The sequence below is a fragment of the Sminthopsis crassicaudata genome, chromosome 6, assembly GCF_048593235.1.
Source record: "Sminthopsis crassicaudata isolate SCR6 chromosome 6, ASM4859323v1, whole genome shotgun sequence".
Lineage (NCBI taxonomy): Eukaryota > Metazoa > Chordata > Mammalia > Dasyuromorphia > Dasyuridae > Sminthopsis > Sminthopsis crassicaudata.
In genome coordinates, this window is record NC_133622.1 from 237,835,020 (window position 1) to 237,856,497 (window position 21,478).

General features: G+C 36.5%; 1 protein-coding gene across 1 annotated transcript; it reads left to right on the top strand.

Annotated features, from left to right (window-relative positions):
• Positions 1-12,537: 12,537 nt before the first annotated feature.
• LOC141546210 (vomeronasal type-1 receptor 1-like) lies at positions 12,538-13,464 on the top strand. Its single transcript, XM_074273900.1, has one exon. The coding sequence runs from the start codon at positions 12,538-12,540 to the stop codon at positions 13,462-13,464; it is 927 nt and encodes a 308-aa protein (XP_074130001.1).
• The last annotated feature ends 8,014 nt before the right edge of the window (positions 13,465-21,478 follow it).

Consider the following 21,478-nt stretch of genomic DNA (forward strand, 5'->3'; position numbering starts at 1 on the left):
TTATGAAAAAGCCAATAAAATAGATAAACCTTTGGTAAATTTGATCAGAAAAAAGAAAGAGGAAAATCAAATTGTTAGTCTTACAAATGGAAAGGGGGATCTTTCCACCAATGAAGAGGAAATTAGAGAAATAATAAGGAGTTACTTTGCCCAACTTTATGCCAATAAATTTGATAACTTAAGTGAAATGGATGACTTCCTTCAAAAATATAGGCTTTCTAGATTAACAGAGGAGGAAATAAATTGCTTCAATAGCCCCATTTCAGAAAAAGAAATAGAACAAGCTATTAATCAACTCCCCAGGAAAAAATCCCCTAGACCAGATGGATTTACATGTGAATTCTACCAAACATTTAAAGAACAATTAGGCCCAATGCTATATAAACTATTTGAAAAAATAGGGGATGAAGGAGTCCTACCAAACTCCTTTTATGACACAGACATGGTACTGATACCTAAACCAGGTAGATCGAAAACTGAGAAAGAAAATTATAGACCAATTTCCTTAATGAATATTGATGCTAAAATCTTAAATAAGATATTAGCAAAAAGACTTCAGAAAATCATCCCCAGGATAATACACTATGATCAAGTAGGATTCATACCAGGAATGCAGGGCTGGTTTAATATTAGGAAAACTATTAGTATAATTGACCATATTAATAATCAAATTAATAAAAACCATATGATCATCTCAATAGATGCAGAAAAAGCATTTAACAAAATCCAACATCCATTCCTACTAAAAACTCTTGAGAGTATAGGAATAAATGGACTATTCCTTAGAATAATCAGGAGCATATATTTAAGACCGTCAGTAAGCATAATATGCAATAGAAATAAACTGCAACCTTTCCCAGTAATATCTGGATTGAAACAAGGTTGCCCACTATCACCATTAGTATTCAATACAGTACTAGAAACGCTAGCCTCGGCAATAAGAGCCGAGAAAGAGATTCAAGGAATTAGAGTAGGAAATGAGGAAATCAAAAAATCACTCTTTGCAGATGACATGATGGTATACTTAGAGAACCCCAAAGACTCTGCTAAAAAGCTATTAGAAATAATTCAGAATTTTAGCAAAGTGGCAGGATACAAAATAAATCCACATAAATCCTCAGCATTCTTATATATTACCAACAAGATGCAACAGCAAGAGATACAAAGAGAAATTCCATTCCAAACAAGTATAAAGTATTTGGGAATCCATCTACCAAAGAATAGTCTGGAATTATATGAGAAAAATTACAAAACACTTGCTACAAAAATAAAGTCAGATTTAAATAATTGGAAAGACATTCAGTGCTCTTGGATAGGCCGAGCGAATATAATAAAGATGACAATACTCCCCAAACTCATCTATTTATTTAGTGCTATACCAATCAGACTCCCCAGAAACTATTTCAATGACCTAGAAAAAATAACAACAAAATTCATATGGAAGAATAAAAGGTCGAGAATTGCAAGGGAACTAATGAAAAAAAAGTCAGAGGAAGGTGGTCTAAGTGTACCTGATCTAAAGCTATATTATATAGCAGCAGTCACCAAAACCATTTGGTACTGGCTAAGAAATAGAACGGTAGATCAGTGGAACAGATTAGATACAAAGGACAAAAAAGGGTACATCTATAGCAATCTTATCATTGACAAACCCAAAGATACCAACATTAGGGACAAAAATTCATTAATCGGAAGAAACTGTTGGGAAAACTGGAAATTAGTATGGCAGAAATTAGATATGGATCCACACTTAACACCATATGCCAAGATAAGATCAAAATGGGTCCATGATTTAGGCATAAAGAATGAGATCATAAATAGATTAGAGGAACAGAGAATAGTCTACCTATCAGACCTGTGGAGGAGGAAGGAATTTATGACCAGAAGAGAATTAGAGATCATTATTGATCACAAAATAGAAGATTTTGATTACATCAAACTAAAAAGTTTCTGTACAAACAATACTAATGCAAACAAGATTAGAAGGGAAGTAACAAATTGGGAAAATATTTTTAAAAGGAAAGGTTTTGACAAAGGTCTCATTTCCAAAATATATAGAGAACTGACCCTGATTTATATGAAACCGAACCATTCTCCAATTGATAAATGGTCAAAGGATATGAACAGACAATTCTCAGATGATGAAATTGAAAGTATTTCCACTCATATGAAAGAGTGTTCCAAATCACTACTGATCAGAGAAATGCAAATTAAGACAACTCTGAGATACCACTACACACCTGGCAGATTGGCTAAGATGACAAGAACAAATGATGATGAAAGTTGGAGGGGATGTGGGAAAACTGGGACACTGATACATTGTTGGTGGAGTTGTTAAAGAATCCAGCCATTCTGGAGAGCAATTTGGAACTATGCCCAAAAAGTTGTCAAACTGTGCATACCCTTTGACCCAGCATTGCTATTATTGGGATTATATCCCAAAGAAATACTAAAGAGTGGAAAGGGACCTGTATGTGCCAAAATGTTTGTGGCAGCTCTTTTTGTTGTAGCTAGAAACTGGAAGTTGAATGGGTGTCCATCAATTGGAGAATGGTTGGGTAAATTGTGGTATATGAAGGTTATGGAATATTATTGCTCTGTAAGAAATGACCAGCAGGAGGAATACAGAGAGGCTTGGAGAGACTTAAATCAACTGTTGCTGAGTGAAATGAGCAGAACCAGAAGATCACTATACACTTCAACAACAATACTGTATGAGGATGTATTCTGATGGAAGTGGAAATCTTCAACATAAAGAAGATCCAACTCACTTCCAGTTGATCAATGATGGACAGAAATAACTACACCCAGAGAAGGAACACTGGGAAGCGAATGTAAATTGTTAGCACTACTGTCTATCTACCCAGGTTACTTATACCTTCGGAAGCTAATAATTAATGTGCAACAAGAAAATGGTATTTACACACATATATTGTATCTAGGTCATATTGTAACACATGTAAAATGTATGGGATTACCTGCCATCGGGGGGAGGTAGTGGAGGGAGGGAGGGGATAATTTGGAAAAATGAATTAAAAAAAAAAAAAAAAAGAAGTGCCAACTGGCCCAGTCACTGGCCAAAGATTAAGACAGACACCCACATGTCTGGCATAGGAGCATCTATAGCAGCTGAAGTTAATGCTACCCCTTTGAGATGTACTTTTGAAGGTGAAACAGGAGTTTTTACTCCTTTTATTATTGAAAAAATCCCCATCAATCTTTGGGGAAGAGACATTTTACAACAATTAAGATTAAAAATTAGTAATTTAGTTTTTTAGCAGGACTGCTGTTGAAGGCCTGCCAACACTTTCTCCTATTCCTATCCAATGGAAAACTGATATACCAGTGTGGATAGAACAGTGGCCTTTATGTAGTGATGAAATTCAGAGATTATTAGATATAGTACAGGAGAAAGTTGACCAAGGACACTTACAACCTTCTCTAAGTCCTTGGAATTCCCTGTATTTGTTGTAAGAAAGAAATCTCGAAAATGGAGGATGCTGATTGATTTATGAAAGGTAAATGAACAGATGGAAACTACTGGAACTCTTCAGCCTGGACTTCCATCTACTACTCAGTTGCCTAGAGAATGGCTTCTGTGGCTTATAGACATTAAGGATTGTTTCTATTCTATCCCTCTAGATAAGGAGGATATGAAAAGATTTGCCTTTTCAGTGCCCAGCATTAATGTAGCTGAGCCTTATGAAAGATATGAATGGACAGTTTTGCCACAGGAAATGAAAAACAGTCCTACTATGTGTCAAATGTATGTTGCTACTGCACTTATTCCAGTAAGAAAAACATTTCCAAAAGTAATGTCATTACATTATGTGGACAATATATTGGGATGTGCACCTGAGGAACAAATGTTAGAAGCATGTCTACAAAAGATCACTAAGGAATTATGAATTGCACGTAGTTCCAGAAAAAAAAATTCAAAGGCATGCTCCTTTTCAATATTTAGGATATGAAGTATATCCTAAGGTGCTTACAGTGCAAAAACTGTCCTTAAGAACAGAGAAGCTAAATAACTTAAATGATTTTCAGAAATTGATAGGAGATACCTAATGGATGTGTCCAGTGTTAAGCTTGACTACCTATCAATTGCAACCATTATATGACATTTTAAGAGAAGACAGTGCTTTAAACTCACAAAACCAGCTTTCAAAAAATCTCAAGGCACTTTGAGAGAAGTTGAACTGGCTTTATCCAATGTGGTTGAAAGAGTAATTCAAAAACTCTTGGAAATATTGATTTTTGCTACACGAGGCACCCACAGCAGTCCTTCATCAAGGAGACAGTGTGATTGAGTGGGTGAACCTCCCAGGACAACAAGAACAAAGTCTTATTCCTTACCCAGTGCTTGTGGCTAGAATTTTATTAAAGGACATAAAGCAAGCAATACAATTATCTGGGATAAGACCTGACAATATATACACCTTTTATACTAATGCACAAGTTAATGTGTGCTGTGAAACCATCCTAAAGTGGCAAATTTTATTAGCCATGGCTCCACATTTTACACATGGGTTTCCATTAAAGATAACCAGACTATTACATAATTGCAGATAGATTTTTGAAGAAAAGTTTCTAAAGTTCCTTCTAAAGGACCAACTATCTTTACAGATGGATCCAAACATAATATTTGCACTGTATTATCTCATGTCCTAACTATAAAGAGAGTAGTCAGAACTCTTTTTCAATCCGCTCCACAGAATGAATTGTATGCAATCATTCTAGCTCTTGCTTATTATCCAGGAGATATAAATATAACATCTTATTTGGACTATTCAGTAGGTGTGGTAAAAGAACTGCCACAGCCCAAATAAAATTTGTAGCCTCTAATATATATCATCCCTTTAAGGAACTTCAAGAGCAAGTGAGAAAGCATCCAGGTAAGATTTATATCTTGCATGTACTTCCCAGTATTAAACTTATGGTCCCCTCTTGCAGTTACACAGCTCTCCCTCTTTAGAACCCCTCTCTTGTCCCTTTGAATTCCTTCCCCTTTCTTGTATCCCCTTATTACTCTTTCCCTTTACCCTTTTCCTCTCTCACTTTTTAATGAGGTGAGAACAGATTCTCTGTAACACAAATATGTCAATTATTTTCTCTTTGAGCCAACTCTTATGAGAGTAAGATTCACACAATGTTCCTCCCCCTCTCTAAATTCCCTCAGATATGATAGATTGCCTTTGCCTCTTTGTAGGATGTAGTTTCCCTCTTTATATATATATATATATATATATATATATATATATATATATATATATATATATATATCAGTAAAATCCAATTATACGTGTAGTTTTTATGTATATCCACCACAGAAATACAGTTCCCAAGAGTTCCTTTTACATTTTTACACTTTTCTTGAGTCCTATGGTTGGAGATCAAATTTTTTGTTTAGATCTGTTGTTTTTTTTTTCCTTAGAAACAAATGGAATTCATCATTTTCATTGTTCCATGGAAGAAAATGCTCAGCTTAGTTGGGTAGTTTATTCTTGGCTGCATTCCAATTTCTTTTGCCTTTCGTAATATCAGATTCCAGGACCTTTGATTCTTTAATGTGGAAGTAGCCATATTTTGAGTGATTCTTATTGTGACACCTCTGTATTTGAATTATTTTTTCCTGGGTCCTTGTAATATTTTTGCCTTAGTCTGATGGTTTTGAAATTTGATGACAATATTCCTTGGAGTTTTTAATTTAGGGTTTTTTTTCAGAAGGTGTTTGATGAATTCTTTCAATGCCTGTTTTGCCTTCTGATCCTATTACATCTGGGCAGTTCTCTTCAATGATTTCCTGTAAAATAGTATCTAGGCTCTTTTTTTTCATCATCATTTTTGGGAAGTCCAATCATCCTCAGCTTATCTCTGCTAGATCTTTTTTCCAGGTGTGTGTGATATTTTTCCAAGTAGATATTTAATATGATTTCTAATTTTTCATTTTTTTTTTGGTTTTGCATGACTAATTCTTGATGTCTCAATGAATCATTCATTTCTACTTGTTCAGTACTGATTTTTAATGAGTTATTTTCTTCATTAGCTTTTTTAAAACTTATTTTTGTATATGTCCAATCGAGTTTTTAAACAAGTTGTTTTGTTCTATGGAATTTTTTTTCCATTTCACTAATTTTTTAGTGAGTTATTTTCTTTTTCCAATTTACAAATCCTACTTTCCTGAGAGCCCTTTACCTTTTCCAATTCACAAATTCTGTTTCCCTACACTTCCTGGGAGTTTTTTTTTTTTCAAGATGTTGTTACTCTCTTGCATAGTTTCTCTTTCCTTTCCCCATTTTTCTTCTACCTTTCTTTTGAGGTGTTAAATAGTCTCTTCTAGGAGAGCCTTTTGTGTTGGGGATCAAGAATTGTCTGGATACTGTCTGCTATTAGTCTCCTCGGGGTTGAAAACCTGCCTCTCTTTTTCTGTATAGAAGCTATTGATTGTCCTTTTGATTTTTTTTACTCATTTTTTAAAAGATGTAGGGTCTGCCTTCAGGGCCAAGAGGTTACCAGTTTCCTCTGCAAAGCTGGGATAGGTGGCAACCAGCTACAAAGAGCTTTGAGTTAGGGGAGTGTTCTGGGAAAAGTTCCTCACCGGAAATGACTCAGACCTTCTGGGGGAGCTGTGGAAGTGCCCTAAGATGAACCCCACTGTGCAGATTAAAGACTGTCCTGAGGCTAAAGGCTGAGTAGTAAAAATGTCACTACCTCAAGCCAAAGCCTGCCTTGGGGCTGTGAGTATTAGCAGTTGCCCAGAAAATTCCTGCATGACACTAGAAGTGGCCTAGCCTAGGGAAGCTCAGTTGCTCTAGGAAGTACTATTGCCCCAGGCCGAGCCCCTTACTGGACAGATTAGAGACTGCCCACTAGAGCCCCCTGCTGCAAATTACCACTGCACAGCTGTGTTGTGATCTTTGCTGAGTCACTTCCGGTTTTGGATGGGTATGTTAGAATTTGTGAAGTTTTGGCATTTTTAGTGTAACCTCTACTTTTGGCTTTAATTTCTCTACTGGTCTACTGCTTTGCAATCAAGACAGAGCTGTCAGTTTGTGGCATAGTCTTCTCTATAACTTTTCTAGTCACATAGGTCACCTCTGCTGCTGGTCTGCTTTAGATGCTAGCCTCTCCTACCTTCCTGCTTGCCCTGGCCTGCTCTGGCGACTCAGGAAAAACCTGTTTTGGCAATATTCCAGATTATCTTTGGCTGCTGAGTTGTTGTACTTCTAATTTTTATGAATTTTACCAGTTAAGCACTATTTCTGAGGCTGAATTTAATAATTTGTCATGAAGGCATGAGAGGAGCTTAGAAAGTCCCATGTGCCTTTTCTGCCATCACAGCTCTGCCATGTTTTTGTAACTGCAGTGTAGGTAAACTAATAAAGAGTACAGGCTAAATAGAGTAAGTCTCCCAAACTGGTTTAACTTTTCATTTATGCTTCTAGTTTTAACACAAACTCATGCCTGTATGTTTCCAAATATTAAATGCAAACCAAAGCAAAAAAAAATACACACACAAGAATACATAAAATTTAAATCACTCTACTTTTATCTCAATGTCTTACTAGATATATTTTTTCTTTTAAGCAAACTCCTAAAGATATATCATCATTATATTATATCAATAAATCATACTAGTAGTAAATTCACAGGGCTGCTTTGACTATCAAAAGATTTGTCTCTACAATAAAGTATTTAATTAATTATAATAATTTTCAGAAAGAATAGGATTGATGAGTATTTTTTTAGATCTCTAGATTTCAGGAAATTGTTCCCAGATACACCAATGCACAGAAATCACTCTCTGTAATTCTTCCTTTCATATTATTAAGCAGAAAAAAAGTTTCTCTTCACAATGTAAAGTATTGCTCCTTTAGAGTATAATTAGTCACTTTTAATAACTGCTGGGCATGTTTACTTAGATAAAGGGATGTCATGACATGACAGATTCCTTCTACCAATTTTTGTTTTTGAGGGTGACGGTGTAATTGCTGTTCTTAGGGGAGATGAGCTCAAAAAAGGCTGTGCTTATAAATCCAGGTCTGACCAGCCCCACAGAGCACACAGAAGCAAACTTGTACAAGCACACACACACACACACACACACACACACACACACACACACTCAAAATTGTAGCCACTTCTTTGGCAGCACAGATCAGACTGGTGAGTAACTTTACATTTTTGTCACAGAGATCAGACTGCTAGAACTCTCACCTAAGGGAAGGAATTATTTTTTTCAGTATGTGGGATGCAGAAGAGACCTTGACGCCTCAGTAGGGATTATTCCCTTTGTAGATTACAGCAGGGGCATATTAGATTTTCTTCAGCACTTTTCTGGTACCTCTGTTTTATCTCCCCCTTAAGTGGTTCTGACCAGGTTAAAGGGAGTGGATGGAGATGCAGTGCTCAGCTGGTTATGATTCAGACACTGGCAGATTCTGCACTGAAACACTTCTGGGAGAAAACGATATCCTGGTTGTTCCCTTTCTCAATTTATCAGGAAAGGAGTTAGAACTTATGAATCTGAGCTCAACTTAGGAGAAGGAGAAGCTCTAATCTCTGATTCAGGCTGAATGTGTGAGAAAAGTCACTGTGAGCTGTGCAAGGTCAGAGTCCATCTGAAGGTGCTTTGGCAGAGCATTCTGGGCTTAGACCCCTGGCTGCTGCACACAGGGGCTTCAGGCCCTTCTCCTGTGACCCCCATGCTTTCTTCCCTCACACAGGTGGCTGGACTGGAAATAATGTGGATTCCAGTCTTGGAGGTCCTGTGAGGGTCTGAACCCTTTCTCTCTGTCAGAGAATTATGGAGCATAAAAGAAGTCAGATAAGTTGACTAAAATCACCCATTTTATATGTGAGGTAACTGAGGTCAAGGGAACTATGTGATTTTTTTTCACAGTCAAAGGAAGTTATTGGGGTTACATTTCAGTGCCTTGGCTCTCTGCCTGCTTTTTAGCTCCTTCTCCTGTCCTCTTCTCCTCCCTGGTTGTCCTTTGTGCTTGTTTGATTTCAATGTAGCTTTTAGTATTTGATTAACTGGAAGGTACTCTCAATGTTATTTTTCTTCCTTTCTTCCTGTCTTTCCTTTTTCTTTATTCTTTTATAGGAATCTAACTTCTGTCACTCTTGTAATCAAGAGTTAATTTAGAATCAAGCACTTCCTACATTTTAATTATTGTTGAGGCAAGTAGGATTAACTGATTTACCCAGGGTCACAAAGCTAGAAACTATTAAATGTCTGAATTTGAACTCAAGTCCTCCTGACTTCAGCACCAGTTCTCTATCCACTGAGCCATCTGGATGACCTGAATTCCTTAATTTTTAAATGTATTTTTTACTAACTGGAAAAAGCAATTAGTTCTCTTCCTAAATGCCTCAGGTGCCCTGGATGCCCATGAATCATGGTAAAGTGGCAAGGACATTCAAATGAGAAGCAATGGACTTTGGGGGCACAGAAATGTATCTGACAGAAACAGGGAATGTATTCTGCAATGCAAAGAAATACAATATAGTTTTACATTTTCTTATTCATATAATGATGATAACAATTTTGAAAGTAATTTTTGTCTATGAGCTGATATTTTATACCACCAATTTATTAGGGAGTATTCATTTCTTCAATAAGAATCAATTATTTGACATTATTTTATGATGATTCAATTATTAGTAAGATTCAAAAAGCAATATCAACAATAACTTATAAACTGTATTAACCCTTCTTCTCTCCAGGGTTTGATCTAGATATATTTAATTTTTTTGTCATGTGGCCTACAATCCATGTGAATGAGATTATTTCTTTAAATTTCATTCTTTTGTCACAGCAGTATTCTGTTATACCCTTAGGAAATCGATTTCTTTAGCATATATTCAGACAAAAAAATTGTTACACTGAAAACCAAGAAATAGTTAAGAATCTTTGAAGTTACTGTACTAAGATTTTCTGCATTATGATGTTGCATTTTGTTTAATTAGGAAATTCATTATACTGGTATGAACATTTATTGGGCAAGAACCTGCTTGCAAATATTAGGAAAGAGAAAGGGCCTATAAAATAATCCTATTGGAAGATGTTTGGCAAGTCAACATTTTATGTCAGAAAGTGTCTTCTATTAGTATGGTCTAATTATCCATCTGAATGAGGCAGGTACGGAAGTAGGAAAAGAACTCAGAAAGATTTATTGGTGAAGATGAGCCCATGAGAGATATAGACTAAACTATGGAAGCTCATTTGTCAATAGCAGAAATGTATTAAAGTCAAGAAGAAAGCCACTGTATGCTATCAAGGATTTGTATCAGCAAGTTGTAGTCAAATAATAAATATTTGCTGAAAGTCAGCAAGAGCCAGAGAATCATCACTGTATTGTCTGAAACAAAAGTTGTGACTGCTCTCAAAAAAATTACTGAGCTTTTATTCATTTGGTATAATTTTTTTTAGGATTCTGCATGGATACTCACAGAAATGAATGAAAATTTAGCAATACAAATAAGTCCTTTTCTAACATATCATATTATTCTTATAGAAAACATATAAGCTAACTCTATGATGCTAATGTTACTGATGTAGGATTGAAACATAGAAATTACTTGATATGCTGATCTTCATGCTGTTAGTGGGGAGCAAAGAGGGGTTCCATCTATTTGATCTTTGTATACCAACAAAAGCTCTCTCCTCCACATCTTATTGGCATATATATTATGTATGAAGCTTTAAAGAACCAACATTTTCAAACTCTGATATAGATCAGAGTATTTTAAAAAGATATGTTTGTGTATGTTTCTCTCCTTCCCAATTAGATTTCATCCAAAGCTTACTTTATTGTTTGTTCACTCCCAAATTAACACTGATTTTCAAAGAAGCCCTGTTTTTTGTAACATTAAGTTGATATATAATTGTATGAGTTTCACATCATAATCAGAAAGGAGGCGTTGATTTGCTGTCCAGGATGTATTCATAAGAACCATAGAATAGAGGAGGTATTAGGATCCCTTGCTTTTGAAACTGTTTTGAGTAAACTTATAAAAAATTTGTAGCTCAGGATTATTTTCTGGATTGGTTCAAAGCTGACTTTTTTGTCAATAAAGAATATATAAGTAGAGTCTATGAGATGGATAATATTGTCCTTGGGAAAACTGTTTCCCTAACACTTTCCTTTGGATGGGTGTTGCTATTCCCCTGATTTAGAAATCTCTTCACTTCTTAGGATCTCCATTAAGAACTGTATGCCTTTTGCCATGCTCAAAACCTGTGCTGGGAAAAAGTTCCCTATCAGTAACAAGTGCATTTGTGAATATTTCTCTGTGCTCATAGATGTGCCGGTATTAAAGGCAACAGGATCATTGAAATGAACGAATTTATGAGCTTTGCAATTACAGTAACCTACTGCTGAAAAGAGTTCTTCAATGATATCTGACAAAACTAAGTACAGGTGCATCAGCACCACTGTCCACAATCGTGTGGATGTTGCCTGACAAATCCATTTTAGGCTCCAAAATTACAAGTGTTGTCATGGAGAAGTGACTATAGCAATAAATGATCAATAGGTGGATTTAGAAAAGTACAGAACAACCTCACCTTATAAAGGGAGATATTATTCAAATATAACAGAGATACACAGGTATAGATACAGAAATACAGAGACACACAAGCATTGTATAGTCTCACATAGATGCATATACATATGCTTGTATATGTGTAATTATAGATATCTATGTATATGCATGAATACATTTACATTTTTGTATAAGCTCATTTGTATATGTGTGTCTGTTTATATATATATGTACTCACACAATAAGCCTTTATATATATATGTATATATATATATTTATATATAGATATATATTTAAAATTATCCTTTTCTTCAAGTATTGAAGGAAGAAAAGGAAGAAAAGTGGAAAAATAAAATTTAAAAGTATATATCAGAAAACACGTAAAAAAAGACCAGAGATAAGGAAAAGATGGTGATCTCTGAACATGTGTCATACATATTATATATAGAGAGTCTTTTCATAAGAAAATTTCTTGCTTTATATTATAAATCCTTCCTTATGTCTTATTATGTATATGGCAAGGTGGTCTTTTCCTATTTTTTATTTTATTTATAAATCCTAAGGAAACATATATTTATTAACTTTTTTCTGGAAAAAAAATTATCAGATCATATGAGTTTAGGTTTTATGTGGGCTATAACATATCAATGCCATTCTAAACAAAAGGCAAATATATTAACATAAGTATACAATCAAGTAAGTACATAAACACATGAGATATAAAGTATAATTAAAATCTATATTTACAAAAAAAAATACGATACCCCCAATTAAGAATATTTGCATCAAGAAAGTAAAACAAAAAAAATAGAAAACTTGTGCAACATATTTTCCAAAACTGTGTTTCTGTAACAACTAAGATCACTTCTTTGATGAGAAATGTGCAGAATCTAATTTTGAATTCTTGATTTTATAACAGATATTTCTTTCTTCATTCCCAGGTCACTTTGGATCTCAATATCATTGTGTTCCACAGAATAAGGAATGAAGTCTAACGATGACATCCTCTGCATTTTATATATGCTTCAGATTATAATTGGAGTCTTTGGGAATGGTTTACTCCTTTTCCTGTTTGGCTTTAATTTAGTCACTGGTCAAAGGATAAGACCACTTGATACAATTTTTGTTAATTTGTTCCTTTCCCATATTATAATGATTTTTTTCAGGGCAGTTCCCACTGCAATCCAACTTTGTGTCCAGAAAATTTTCCTGAGTGACACTGAATGCAAAATCATTGTTTATCTGCAGAGAGTGTCCCGGGGACTTTCACTTTGCAATACCTGCCTCCTGAGTGTCTTCCAGGCCATCACCATCAGTTCCAACAGCCCCAAATGGGCAGTGCTGAAAGCCAAAGCACCAAAGTACATTATTCCATCCTGTGTCTTTATATGGGTATGCAATTTGCTGGTAGATTCTTTTGTGCCTCTAAGTGTGACTGCTATTAGGAATGACACAGTCAATAACCTTAAGAACAACCTAGAATATTGTTCTATAGACTGGCGTGTTCTTTCTACCTCAAAAGCACTTATCTGGAAGACACTTTATGATGCAGTATTTCTGGCATTAATGGCAATTTCCAGTGGCTACATGGTGTTCATTTTGTTCAGACACCACAGGCAAGTCCAACACTTTCGTAGCACTGGAGACAACCCTATTGCCACCCCAGAAACCAGAGCTACTAAAGTAATCTTGTTGCTCATGACTATCTTTGTATGCTTTTATTCAGTTAGTTCCATCAGTGTTATTTTAATGGAAAAATCTAAAGATCCAAGCCAGTGGATTATATGTATACATATATTTTTTACTTTATTTTACTCAACAGTAAGTCCTTTTGTTTTAATCAGTAGTGATTCACAGATCCTCAATTGTAACATTTTCAAAAGAATTACATTTCTCATCCTCATTCTTTAAAATCTTAGACTAGATACATTTAAAGCATGAAATTTCAAAGAGGAAAATAAATTCTAAAATCTCAATTCAAAAGTTTTATTTGTGAAAGAGGATACTGGAGTAAAAGTGAAATTTTTCTTCATTAGGAAATGAGCATTTTTCGTTTTCAGATACATTGTTCTGGCCACCAAACCAATATTTTTTTTTCCAAAGCAGAAAGAGTAATGATAAATGACAGTTGGTACAAATTCCAAATTGTGTTTCCATCCCTCATAGAAGACACCTTAATTGGCACCAAGTTCAATTGACCAATTGACAAAAGAAGTTAAGGATTTGTACAGGTTTAACCAGACATGTGATAAAAAATTTTAATGTTATTTTTCATTACTAGAAAATCACAGAACTTACCACTTTGTCTCTGTTCTCTAGATTTAGTCCATGACTTTTAATTTTCCTAATGCTTTTTTCTTACAGTAATGAGATTTTTAAAAACATTTTCCTTTTTCCTCAAATATATCTCAATTCTTCAGACATTATTAAAGAGGTGAATGAAACAGGGAGTATGTAAGGACACACCGAGTGAGATAGAGAGGCAGAGAGGCAGATAGAAAAAGAGAGACAAAGAGTGAGACAGAGAGACAGAGAGAGAGAGGTAGACAGAGACAAAGAGAGCAGAGAGACAGAAAGACAGAGACAGACAGTAGAGAGAGATAGAGAAAGACAGACAGACTAACGCATAGACAAAGACAGAGATGGACAGAGAGAAAGAGAGAATACTTTGAAAAGTATTGATAGAAACGGTGTGGCTGTTCATTTGCTTGGGAGAATGGGAATAGTTAATTTTGTCTCTGAGATTCAAGATCCAATTTCTGGTCACAAAATTTACATTTTGGTGTTTTTGTCTAAGTTCTTTATATTCTGCTTATTTTTAATTTTTCTCTGAAAAATTATTAGCAACAAATTTTATTGTTTTTTTTTAGAATGTTCACATGCATCTCTTAATATGTCCACCTTCCTTTATCATTACTCACATGTTATGTTAATGAAATTGAAGCTCTTCCAAGGGAGGCTAAGTTAATACTAATAAAGATGCCATAATAATGCCATAACAGAACCATGTGACAAATTTTGGACGTTAGGGTTAAAATGTCTGTCATGTTTTATATTCTTTGAATTACTGTTGGACAAGAAAGTATAGACCACCAATTTGACTGCACCCCATCCTTTATTGTGGTGGCGTAGTTATTGTATCCTTGAAACAGAACCTTTTCCTACCACCATTTCTGACATATATTCTACCACATCTGAAGCTGAGTGGATAGTGTAGTATTTCCAATGAAAGTGTTGATTTCAATTAAGCACGTCCCTCTTTGTTAATGCTAGATACTTGTTTCCATCCTGCTGTCACCATGACCATTGGGTAGCTTTAATTCATTGTAAGGGTCGGGGGAAAAGTCAGGTACCATGCAATCAGGAAGTAAACCGAGGCATCTAGTCTGAGATCCCCCCATGTGATTTGCTGTGAGTTAACAGGGACCCCTTCATGGGCAGAAACTCTGGTCACATAGAGATTGCACTATTAACAGGAGGTGTCTCCTTCTCTGATTGGCTCTGGGTATGACCTAGAGACCCTATTTAAGCTGTGGGGACTAGGATGTTGGTCCTCTTTCATTGGGAGCCCTGCTAGGAGTAGTAACTAAGAGTGTGCAGGAGGTCAGAGGGTAGGATGTAAACACATGAATAAATATCCTGAGCCTGCATACAACTACTCTCAAGTGCTCTATTGTGTATTTAAATCCTTGTTCCTATGAAATGATGGCCAAGGAACTCTGAATACCTCAGACACAGTTGACCTTGGTAAAATTGGTTTAAACACTGCAAAAGTGACCAGAGATTTCTCCGAGGGCTTGGGAATTAGGAGAGACTTCCAGTAGTGAATGTCTTGTGGGCATTCACACTTTATGAGCCCTCTTGCTCAGAATTAAACTTAAACTTTAATTCAACTTCCTCTTCTCAAATAAGCATTATGTTAGAACCTGGAAGCTTGGAGTTTTCTACAGGAGAAATAAATCTCCATAGAGTTTTATTATTGAGCCAGGCTTTTGGATCAATTAAATCCAGGCAAAGCAAAGATAGGAGGAATTCACAGGAGAATTGGGAAATTTTAATTCAATCATCAGGCAACCAGGTGAAAGAAGGAATAGAGGACTTTATTTGAAATGACTGCATTAGCACCCTGGATACCTTAGAATCACCCAGAGTCAGGATAAGCAAAAGTCCTTGGTCTTTATTCTTGGACTTTAGTGGTAGAAGTGAAGGGAATGGATACATAGGATATCAAGGACCTCAATTCTTCATCTCCTGCCCAGAAGTGACCCTGGCTAGTCTTACTCCACCTCCTACTATTCTCTGTATACACCAAATGATTGGGCCAGCACAGGATAGTGGGAAAGACCATTTTTTTCAAGCATATTCTTATATTGTCCAATCAGTAATTAGCCATAAGTGGCCAGATCTCAGTGCATTAATTCAAGAATTTCAGCCCTTTATATCTCCCTCTTTTTTTTTTTTTTTTTTAATACAGGGGGTCACGCTCCCTTCCCCAGAGATCTCAGGAATGGAGGTGAAAAGCACCAAAGGGAAATGGGGATTGCTGGCGGGTTTCTGGGCTAAAGCGTCTTATTAGAAACAGGTATGCACAAACCCATCAGCATGGGAGGTATTACACAAGCACCTAGCAATAATGCACAGGCTATTAGTGATGACTTTCCCTACAGCCAGTGCAGGCTCAATGTGGTGTAACAAACAAGAACTGTACATGCAAGTAGTGATATAATAAACAATATGAATCAACATGGTCTTGTAAAAGAGTTCCAGAATCCTAGAAGGAGAACATATAAACAATAGTCACACAAACACCTTCTTCAGCAGCCAAGAGATAATCCAAAACCAATCTATTGTCCATTGCTTCATGTGTCAGGGAATCCAATGATCTCCACAAGTTTTTGAAGTCCTGCAACAGTCTTTTTATATGTTAGTTAATGATTCCTGGAGATTTTGAAGTTCTGCAACAGTCTTACATTTGTAAGAAAATCCAGTGATTACTGAGGGTTTTCAAGTCCTACAACAGTCTTATCATGTCTCAGAGGATCCAATGATTCCTGAGGGTTTTCAAGTCCTATAACAGTCATTATGATGTCTCAGAGAATCCAAAGATTCCTGAGGGTTTTGAAGTCCAACAATTTTTGATGTCCATGAGTCAAATGCCATAACTACCAGGCTCTTTCAGTTTCTTTTACTTTTGGAGAAGTATCATAATATCTCTGTTTCTCTTCTCTGCTCTTGCCAGCCCTTGAGGATTACAAGGTATGCCAGTGGTGTGTAAAATCTTATATTGTGCACAAAAGTGTACAAAATGTTTAGAAGTATATGCAGGTCCATTGTTTATTTCTATTGCTTGTGGTACCCCATAATTGTAAATGCTTGTATAAGGAATTAAGTGACGACTTGGGCTGTCTCTTGCTGCTGGTATTGCAAAAGTGAATCCTGAAAAGTTGTCTACCACAACGTGGATAAAAGACAGACAACCCAAAGATTTATAATGAGTCACATCCATTTGCCAGATTTCATTAGGTTTGAAACCACAAGGATTCTTCCCTGGAGGCAGTGTAGGAGCTTGGAAAAGAAGGCAAGCTGGACAGGCTTTTCCTATGCTCCTAGCTTCCTCTCTTGTTATTCCAAATTATAAAGGTAAAGCTCGGGCAGCATGATGATATTTAAAATTAGATGCTTGGTCTTCTTGAAATAAAGGAGTGTTGTCAACATAGTTAGAAGTCTATCTGCCTTTGAATTACCTTAAAAAATAAGACCTGGAAGTCCACTATGAGACTGGACATGCAAGATATAAATCTTACCTGGATGCTTTCTCACTTGCTCTTGAAGTTCCTTAAAGAGCTGATATATATGAGAGGCTACGAATTTTATTTGGGCTGTGGCAATTCTTTGTACCACATCTACTGAATAGGTAAAATCAGATATTATATTTATATCTCCTGGACAATAAGTAAGAGCTAGAATGATTGCATACAATTCATTCTGCTGAGTGGATTGAAAAGGAGTTCTGACTACTTTCTTTATAGGTAAGTTATGAGAGTATACAGTGCAAATGTTATGTTTGGATCCATCTGTAAAAATAGTTGGTCTTTTAAGAGGAACTTTAGAAACCTTTTCTTCAAGAATCCTTTGCCAAGTATGTAACAGTCTGGTTATCTTTAATGGAGACTGATGTATAAAATTTGGAGCCATGGCTAATAAAATTTGCTACTCTGGGATGGTTTCACAGCACACATTAACTTGTGCATTAGTATAAAAGGTGTATATCTGGTCAGGTCTTACCCCAGATAATTGTACTGCTTGCTTAATGGCCTTTAATAAAATTCTAGCCACAAACACTGGGTAAGGAGTAAGGCTTTGTTCTGGTTGTGCTGGGAGATTCACCCACTCTATCACACTGTTTCCCTGATGAAGGACTGCTCTGGGGACCTCTTGTGTAGCAAAAATCAATATTTCCAAGGGTTTTTGAGTGACTCTTTCAACCACATTGGATAAAGACAGTTTACCTTCTCTCAAAGACTCTTGAGCATCTTTTGTAAGCTGGCGTGGTGAGGTTAAAGCACTGTCCCCCCTTAACATGTCATATAAGGGTTGCAATTGATAGGGTCAAGCTTAATACTGCACACATGCATTGGATATCTCCTATCAATTTCTGAAAGTCATTTAAGGTGTTTAGCTTCTCTGTTCTTAAGAAGAGTTTTTGTACTGTAAGCACTTTAGGGTATACTTCATATCCTAAATATTGAAAAGGAGCATGTCTTTGAATTTTTCTGGAGCTGTGTGCAAATTGTAGTTCCTTAGTTTCCATGGTCTTTTGTAGACATTCTCCTAACATTTGTTCCTCAGGTGCACATCTCAATATATCATCCATGTAATGTAATAACATTACTTTTGGAAATGCTTTTCTTACTGGAGTAAAAACAGCAGCAACATACATTTGGCACATAGTAGGGATGTTTTCCATTCCCTGTGGCAAAACTGTCCATTCATAACTTTTATAAGGCTCAGCTACATTAATACTGAGCACTGAAAAGGCAAATCTTTTCATATCCTCCTTATCTAGAGGGATAGATTAGAAACAATCATTAAGATCTATAACCCAAAGAAGCCATTCTCTAGGCAATGAGTAGGAGTTGGAAGTCCAGGCTGAAGAGTTCCCATAGTTTCTATCTCTTCATTTACCTTTCTTAAATCAATCAGCATCCTCCATTTTCCAGATTTCTTTCTTACAACAAATACAGGGGAATTCCAAGGACTTAGAGAAGGTTGTAAGTGACCTTGGTAAGTTGTCCTGTGCTATATCTAATAATACCTGAATTTTATCACTACCTAAGGGCCACTGTTCTATCCACATTTGTGTATTAGTTTTCCATTGGATAGAAACAGTTTTAAGTGTTGGAAGGCCTTCAAAAGCAGTCCTGCTAAAAAATTAAAGTACTAATTTTTAATCCTAATTGTTGTAAAATGTCTCTTCCCCACAGATGGATAAGGATTTTTTCAAGTACAAATGGAGTACTTTTTCTCCTTCAAAAGTCCATCTTAAAGGGATAGCACTAACTTCAGCTGCTATTGATTCTACTATGCCAGACATGTAGGTGTCTTTCTTAATCCTTGGCCAGTGACTGAGTCAGTTGGTACCTCTAATGAATGTATGCTCTGCACCAGGGTCTACCAATTCTTCTAATGGCATGCCATTTATATAGATAGTGAGCATAGGTTGGTCAAATGTCACAGCTACTGTCCAGTATATTCCTGGATTTTGTTGCTTGAATTCAGAATCTCGGCGACTGTCACCAGGTTGCTGCTTCTTCTCCTGGTTGATAATTCACACATTGTCAACTTGTATTAGTGACTGAGATATTATTTACACATTCCCTGGTTTCCCACATCAGTGTATGGATGCACACTGTTTTCTAAGTACTCTCAGGAGATGAAATGGTAAAGCCTACTGTGCCTGGAGGCAAAGGATCCATAGGCTGGAGAGGAACAGATTTCACCTCCCCATGGGGTATCTCAGTTTTCCCAATTGCATAAAACTCTATCCTCCCCAATTGTAATCCCTTTTTCCCATCAGGTTTCTTCCTGGCTGTTTGATTGTGTAATCCCTTTCTCCCATCAGATTGCTTCCTGGCTGATTGTTCATGTCTGAGTACTGTACTTCTAAGCACTCTCTGGTATAGCATCGGCTGCCATCACACCCCAAGTGTTTTTTGCCTTGGGTCCTGGGGCTGGGCCGCCCATCGCGTTTCCTTTAATCTGTTTAGATGGAAGCCTCTGTAGCATTTTGGACATGGTGTATTGGGTCTTCTTGTTCTTTTTTCTTACTCTGTCTCTATGCCAACATTGAGCTTTCAGATACCCTACTTTACCACATTGAAAGCATTGATGAGTCTCTCTGTAAGTCCCTTGCCAAAGGGGACACTGTCTTCCCATCTTGGGATCTTGGAAAGTCTGCATCATAGCCTGGATATAAAAGGCATTTGTTCCCACTGTGGCACAATGTCTTATGATCTCCTCTAAAGGAGCATCCTTTTGTAGTCCTAGTATAATCCTTCTACAAACCTCATTAGCATTCTCTTTAGCAAGTTGCCTTATCATAATGTCTGTTACTGCATTTTCATCATTAGTTCGTATGACAGCTGTCTGTAAAATGTGTGAAGACCTCACCCTTGCCATTTTTACCGGGGAGAAAAGCCCATGCTTTGATAGCAACAGCAGCAATTTGTTCATATGTTGCTAAAGTGTAATTAATCTGTACTGAAATGTCTGCCTAAGAACCTACACCTGTTATTTGGTCATAGGTGAATGGAGGATTAACTCCAGTATGACTATTTTTTGGGCTTGTATCCTGTGGAGCTCACTATATTCAGAAATCCACAAGTATTGTCCAGGTTCTAAGCATGTCTTTTCTATAGATTTCCAGTCCCTAGGGGTTAACACTTCATAAGCCAAATTCTGTAATGACATCTTAACATAAGCTGATGTAGTCCCATAAAGAGAACAAGCCTTTTTCAGGTCTTTGAGGACATCATATATATCAAAAGGCATATACCTTCTATTTTCTTGACCTGAAGAGTTATACTGTTGAATCACAGGATACACATTGATTGTAAAATCAGCTAAATCCTGCCCTTCTTCTATGGCTTTAAGTAGTGCCTTTTGCAATCTAGTTATAGGAGGGAGTGATTGCTGGGGGGGGGGGGTGCTGGTGGTATCACTGCCCCTCCCATTACTCCTCCTCCCTCTATCCTGGAAGGTAAAGTTGATGGGGGCATGTCAAAAATCAGTTCCAATTTAGGCTGGGTTGAAGCTGCCTGGTCAGAGAGAGAATCACCAAGCCCTTCACCACACCCTTTATCCTAATTAACTACACATGGTGATATGCCATTAATCAGTTCATTGTCTTCCTCTTTTTCCTCATACTTCCTCATCTGGCTGTTCTTAAATTTTTTTTTCTTTTTTCTATAACTTGCAGGATTCTTTAAGGCCAATTGTATTATGTTGTATATATTGAATGTTTCCTTGGAAATTGAATGAGTACCTTTATCATTGTAGTATTCACATAGTTGTTCTCCTACCAACTTCCAATTATCTAGCCCTATTTCTTCTTCCTTTAAGGACCAAGGAGACCTTCATTCTAATGTACCCAACAGTCTAGGTATCTGCAACCAAGTTATAATTAAGCCTTGTTCCTTTATCATCTTAAGTATGCTTTCTATAGGGCCCCCTTGGGGCGGGGATGGGAGTGGGGGTGGAGCTGGTGGAGAATCTTTTTCTAATTTCTGTCCCATTTCAGCTAGAAAAAGTTAGTAGTTTAGCCCTTAACAAAGTAAGTTCCTTGTTTGTCTATTAAAATACTCACCCTATTTCCTGGTCCCCAGGGCTTCTTCAGGGAAATTAGGGTTCTTGGTCCCACATTGGG

What these genes read in the sequence shown, in the direction of transcription:
- LOC141546210 (XM_074273900.1), top strand. Translation starts at nt 12,538, where the DNA reads ATGAAGTCTAACGATGACATCCTCTGCATTTTATATATGCTTCAGATT.